Source organism: Sparus aurata, chromosome 17, assembly GCF_900880675.1.
Source record: "Sparus aurata chromosome 17, fSpaAur1.1, whole genome shotgun sequence".
Classification (NCBI taxonomy): domain Eukaryota; kingdom Metazoa; phylum Chordata; class Actinopteri; order Spariformes; family Sparidae; genus Sparus; species Sparus aurata.
The window spans coordinates 30,202,700-30,209,597 of NC_044203.1; the positions used below are offsets into that span (position 1 = coordinate 30,202,700).

At 40.0% G+C, this 6,898-nt stretch overlaps 1 protein-coding gene across 1 annotated transcript; it reads left to right on the forward strand.

Moving 5' to 3' along the window:
* Nucleotides 1-1,414: 1,414 nt before the first annotated feature.
* On the forward strand, nucleotides 1,415-5,654 carry LOC115567531 (uncharacterized). Its single transcript, XM_030394221.1, has 5 exons — nucleotides 1,415-1,767; nucleotides 3,406-3,437; nucleotides 3,544-3,900; nucleotides 4,867-4,958; nucleotides 5,124-5,654. The coding sequence occupies exons 1-5, from the start codon at nucleotides 1,518-1,520 to the stop codon at nucleotides 5,194-5,196; spliced, it is 804 nt and encodes a 267-aa protein (XP_030250081.1). The 5' UTR covers nucleotides 1,415-1,517; the 3' UTR covers nucleotides 5,197-5,654.
* The last annotated feature ends 1,244 nt before the right edge of the window (nucleotides 5,655-6,898 follow it).

A 6,898-nucleotide genomic window follows, 5' to 3' on the forward strand; every position in this document is an offset into this window, starting at 1 on the left:
TGTGGCATTTCACATACCGGGTGAAGGTAGGGAGGGTGGAAGACAGGGAAGCGTGATTGAAGTCACCAGAGATGAGGGGGAGGGACTGGGGGTGCGATGTCTGAAGCTGTGATACAACAGTGTGAGGTAAGGTATTTCATTTTTGTGAGCTAAAAATGCTCTCTGAGCAAAACTTTGCACAGAAAGTTGGAGAGTCAGGTCAGTGGCAGCTGCTTGTTCTTTTGTATGTGCTATGAAATAAATCAACTCAAAAAGGGAAAAGCAATAATGACAAAAATGGTAGAATAGATGGGAGAGAGACAGGAAGAGGCCATCTTACCACAAAGTACAGACATCCGCAAGGGGAAACAGAGAGGAGGAAGTCATTATAGGCTAAAGTTTGATGACACGGGTCTCAACAAGACTGTTTTGGTTGTGGGGATAAATATGTCTGTTTTCATTTCAAAACAACCGAAAATGATCAACATATACGTCATGGAGGTCACTGAATATTGTATGTACATTTGTATGCATGCGTGAGTATATGTAGGTGTGTGTGTGTGTGTGTGTGTGTGTAGGTGTGTATTTGTACATGTGTTCAACACATATGTAGACATATGCATATACAGGTGTGTATGTAAATATATTTATTATGTTACATATTAATTGTACATATTGTGTATCAAATTGTATATAGTTACATGCAGCATTTAAATAAATTGATTATGATTTATGAGTGAGCTGTGGAGAAGGGGTAGGATTAAATAAGCAAATACTTTCTACTCCATATTGGGCATGTCAGTGCTTGTTAATGAAATATACTTTGTAACATACTTTTCATTTTATCAGGCTTAATTGTCTAACTTATGTAACTTTTTGTTTTCTTTCAACGTGTCCAAAATACATTTTCATTCATTCATTCACTCACTCACTCACTCATTCATGTAGTTTTGTGTTAAACCACTCATGAACTACATCGTCGCGCTCAACAGACGTCACCAACACCAAAATGGCAGCCAACTCGGCTCAGAAAAGGTACTAAAACAGATAATATCACAATAAATGTGTCCATATTGATAATTACAGCTATGTAAAAGACTAGTTCATCAGTTCTGTGAGCTGCGTATATACGGGAGCAGCTCCGCGATGTTTACGTTACAGAGTTTGGTGACCGTTAAACGAGATGACGTCACCAGCGCGACGGCTGTCTTTATAATTATTTATTTTTAGTCTCATATTTAATTAGTTAGCCGACAAACTGCGACTTTATCAATTTGAATAATTATCTTATAAATTGGCGAACATCATATGTGTGATTCATGGCACGATTCAAGCGGGATCAAAAAATTATTTACCTCTCTCCGTTCACTACCATGCAAAGTTTTTCTGAAACTCAACCCGGAAGTGACGTAGCTGCTGCTCTTTACCGCGTAATTCAACTCTACGCGCTGCGCAAACGCATCCAGCGCGTATCCTGCCGCCGGGTCGCCATATTTACCAACACGGAGCAAAACAAACACGCTGCGGGCTGATGAGAGATGGCAACAACAATCAAACGGGCTATAAGGGACGAGCTGGAGAATCTGAGTAAGACTGACTTTGACAAGTTTTGCGACGAGCTGCTCGACCGGAGGGAAGAGCCGCGAATCCTCCGCCGTTCCGTGGAGAATAAAAGTACAGTGGAGATAACACAACACCTGGTGTCAACTTTCACCGAGCCCAAAGCTCTTCAAGTGGCTCTGGATACACTGAGGGGGATTAACTGCAACGAAGCGGCACAGACACTGGGTGAATAAACACATGCAGACTAAACAAAAAAACATTCAGAGACCATCACAGGCTTCCTGCAGGAGGCTGTGCGGGATAGTCATCCAGGTTTCTCATACGTCACCCTCCTACGATCCTTAAACAGGCTATAGATTCATAATCAGAGTGTATGCAGAGTCCCTTTAAAGTATTAAAAAGTCTCAAAGGCAGGGGCGGTTCTAGGGGGGGGGGGGGCAACAGGGGCCAGTGCCCCCGTAACTCTGAGTCTGGACCCCCCTGTGGCCCCCCTGACAGGGAGTCTGCATTAATAATACAATGACAGATTTCTTGCAATGATTTTGTTCTGAAGGGAAAGGCAGAAATAAAGTGTCTCAGCAGTTTACTACCCAATCAAAATTGCTGAAATTGTAAACACTGCTTTGTCTGACTGAGGGATTTATCTTTTTTTCCGGGTTGTATGTGCCCCCTAACAAAAAAGCCGGCCCCAACCTGGCCCCCCTATTAAAACTGGTCTAGAACCGCCACTGCTCAAAGGTATTAAATTGCATAGCTCGTGTCAATATGTGTTTGCCTGAATGTATCCATTGCGTGTCACGCAGACGCCTCATATGGTTTAAAAATAGATATCTGAGTCTCATAGAGGTGACAAAAAAATAATAATAATAAAAATCTGAAATATTTAACAAAAAAAGCCAAGATTCGACCAAACTTATCAGGGATAATAACACACATTTGTGTCGGAGAACTTATTATTTTCTACCCCACTGATAATCTCAGCAACCCTCAGATGTATCTTGTGAAACTTTGGAGGGGCCCTTTTGGGGTGAGGGTCAGAAAGTCATATGTGAGGCAATTCTCTCTGACCGAGGTGTTCACAGGAAGATGGATAGGATGACCTGTACTGTCCTAATAAAACATCAGAGGGTCACTGTCCTGGGAAAGGCACGATCAACCCAAACATCAGGGGGTCATTGTTTTGGGAAGGAGTTATTACCAAGTGTACATACATAAAAGTATGTGACCCCCTGTTCTGTTGTATTAAGAAACATTTGGAGGACTGCAGAGAACACTCTGGACCTTCTCTCCATGCAGCATGTACTGAAGAGATCTGATGTTATTATTATTTTATTCCTGAACAAACTGAATAACAAACTGACCTTAAAGGACAAAACAATTTCACACTGATCATACTTTGTTTATATGTGGCGGACCCTGCCACCTTTCTAGATTTAAACAGTCTTCTGGGGACCTTATTTTCCTCTGAGAACAGCTTGTTTACTCACTTATGGAAAAGATGAATAATTCTGAGTTTGTGTTTTCACCTCTTTGATATTGTAAATATGAACATTCTGAGTTTGAATTGCTCATCCAAAACTACACAGTGCCCCTGTAAGTGATTAATTTAGTTATGTATGCTTTTGATCAATGTGGTGAACACAAAACATACTTTATTACTTATAAAGGAATTCTGATTCTGATTCAAAATGAAAATGTATGTCTCCTCTGTCTTTATATCACCAAAGAGGCCTCTGTGAGTCACTACACCAGGCAGTGGATTATTTATGGATTATTAATTTGTTTAAAAATTCAGGTCATTAGTGTGTATGTACTAAGAATATCTTACTACAACCTTTAACATCCTATTTTCCTTCTCTACAGAATCGAAAACCAGAATCAAAGACTCTGTGGACGTAAGTTGAACTTCACGCACTGAAATTCAAAGATTCTCTTTAACATGCGTCTGGTTCATTAAAAATAATACTCACTGGTGTTTTCATTTTTGTTCCTCTCCTGTAGAATGGCGACCCTGCCCTCCCTAAGACCTCGAGCGGGGAGTTGGAGACAGAGCCCTCACAGGAGGCTCGGGAGATTGCGGCAGAACAGTTTCCCTTACAAGCTACTGGACAGGGAGGTCCTGTGAAGGGGCCAGAAGAGATGAAGGCTGATGCCGAGGCCCGCGTTCGCTCTGAGGGCGGGGATCCCTCAAAGAAGAGGCTCGTTCTGAGCCGGTTCATCATTCAGTTTGGCCAGTACAAAGGTCAAACCTTCAAGTGGCTGCTGGAGAATGATGTGGGCTACACTGTTTATGTGGTGGCCACCCACCAGGACGAGCGAAAGAGCAACAAAGATCGGAGCCCACTGATGGTTAACAAGGTACTGCAAAAAAATTGCACTCGACCTGGTGCCTCTGCTTGAGATTGTTCTTACTAACATGACATTTTATTGTAGCTGTTGCACATCTGATCTATTGTAACCAAACCACTGACCACAGTCCTGAAGTCTCTCCCCTTTTTGGAACCAGTAGAAATGTTCCTCTTGTTTTCAGTCATGCTTCTTGCTGTGTGTAACAGTTTGACATTATCATGTCATCAATTTTTTGCCTTTATTGTGATATGATTTTTTTTAATACCACCATTATCATGAACAATATCATATGGCACACTCCTACCAAACAAGTTTCCCAAAAGTTATTATGCATGCAACCTGTTCAACCTACAAGGTCGTCTCGACAGAGCAGAGTTGTGGTGGCTGCGCTCTCCCTTCTGGCAGAAAGGATGATCTGCAACATGCCTATACATGCTGCGATCAGCTGCAGCACCTCTCGGCGCCTGATTAGCTTCTCACTCAAACGCAGCCCCTCATTTCTCATAAAGTGATATTTTTATCTTCCAAGTTGGCGATGGCTGCGGTCAGAGGTGTTATGTTTTTGGGTTGTCCACTCGTCGCTACATCTCGTTCTTGTAAACCTGATATCTCAAGAACACCTTGAGGGAATTTCTTTAAATTTGGCACAAATTATCCACACGGACTCAGTGATGAACTGATTAATTTTGAATGGTCACAATTTATATAATAAGTATGACAAAACATGTTTCCACAGTGCAAAAGGACAAAATGATAAAGTGAAGACATTTATATCCAAAAGGTCGAGAGTTAACATCATTATGACATCATTGTTTTATTTTATTTTTGTCCTTAGCCCAACTGATAGTAATGTTAGTTTTGTAATTTAATCTATCAAAATGCCCATAAAAAGAGGAAATTATGTGTATATTGGAATTAATTATGAATTGTATAGTAAGAGCTTTAATAATAACACACATTTCTTTTCATTTGTAGGACTTTTTGACTCAATACGCAGTTGCTTACGCTGAGGTGTTGAAAAAAGTCAGACAGCGTCGCTTCACAGGCCAGCCCAGCACTGCCTCAAGGTATGTGTTGTGTTTGGCACATGATTGGTTGCACGTTCCTGATGAGCAGCATATGTTATGTATATCATAAATATCTATAGATAAACTGAAGTTAATGTGCTGCTTTAACTGTCACTTCTCTGATGCCTTGGACGGCCTGACTCACTCAAGTTTCCTCTTCCTCAGCTCCAGGCCCACACAGGGGAAACAGAAAAGGAGCCGGAAGAAGAAATCTTTCACCCCTTACAACCGTTACTGACTGGATCGAGTGTTTGACGGAAGGACTTCTTAATTACAGATTTTATTAGTCCAGACTTTTTTTATGCTTTTGTAATGACAAATCTTAACTGATATTGTGATATTTGACCTGATGAATGCATTATTTATTCACATTAATAAACCCCTTTAGTTATAATTTTTACTCTGTGGTAAATGGTATGAACACACATCAAACTGTTTATTGAAGGTGTAATTGCAGCCCTCTTCTTTGGAAATCATCATGTAAAAATGAATCAACAGGTCAAACAGACCAGCTGTGAAACAGTTAAAAGTCCATAAAAGGTTAGTTTTTGTAGACTCATGTATTTGTGGAAACATACAGCACCTGTGTGTTGTTTCAAAGACCTGCGATGACCGAGTTTGATTAATATTAAAGGGGCCCCATGCTGTATTTGTAGCAATTTACATGTATTAAATGTAATAAACATTAAGTTGTTCCTTGTAAAAAGTATCATTTTGTCGCAATATTTCTACAGTGCATTCGTCTGGCTTCAATAATCATGTAGTCAAAATCTGATGTCATGACAGTCCTGATCTAAAGTGCGTCTTACCTGCCGACATTTTGCAGCCGTTTGAACTCACTGTTTCACCAGATTTCATCATCATCAGTAAATTAATATAAGAAAACTAAATTTTTTTTATAAATTACATTAAACAAAACATACTACTTCTCTGTCACCCGACAAAAAAGTCCCCAGACTCCCTTGGGAAAACTCTCGATTTTGTGACTTGTCGAGTTTAAAGTAACTTTACAAACTTTGTGAAACGCTGACTGTGACAAATTCTTAATTATTTGGGCCTTAATTAAATTTGGCAAATATTATACAGTTTTTTTCTTTGTCTAAAATACGTAGTGTCTGTTTGTCCCCATGATGTGTTTGGTTATTTGCCTAGACTTCCAAGGGTCCTAAAAAAGAAGGAAGGGTTTTTATGTCACTGTTTTGGTGCCAGACTTTGGTGTCAGCTTGGAGAAACACACGAAAAACCCAACATATGTGCGTCATATGACATCATTTATATTCCTTTTACCTAAAATGATTGACAGGGCTGATAATATCTTGATCAAACAGGGCAGGTCTGACTGATTTCTGCTCATGAAACTGCAATAACACTGCGAACAGGAGCCTTTCCTACACAAAGTCAAGGAACAAATAACAAATGTCGATTGTAAAAAAATCAGGTGTGAACGGACTGTCTGAAGTGTGTTCTTTCACCTTATGGCGCCGTTTCTTCATCAGAAGTCATACGATGTAGATACATTGTGTTATGTGTGTTTCTTCATGCATTTCCTATAGATTTCAACACAGCTGTGACGACAGTTTGGCCCCAAAGAGAGATTCAGTGACATAATGAAACCTTTTGAGGTTCCTTGTATAGAAAGTGAAAGTGAGATCTGATCACAACTGGTCACTCCAGTTTTGTTTATCTGTGACGTAGCATAAAGAGGCTCAAGTTCAGTTTCGTTTTTTGGAACCCCGGTGTTGTAAAATCATAAATGAATGAACCTTGAACCTTTAGAAACGGAGTCTGCGAACATGACAAAACAACTGTCTTCCAGCACAACACAGAAGTTCCACAGAGCACCTTTTAATAAAAAAACATTATTGACTTGTATAAGATGATGAACCACAGAGCAAAGGCAACCCAAGAAAATGTATGATGGCAAATTCTAAACCATTGAT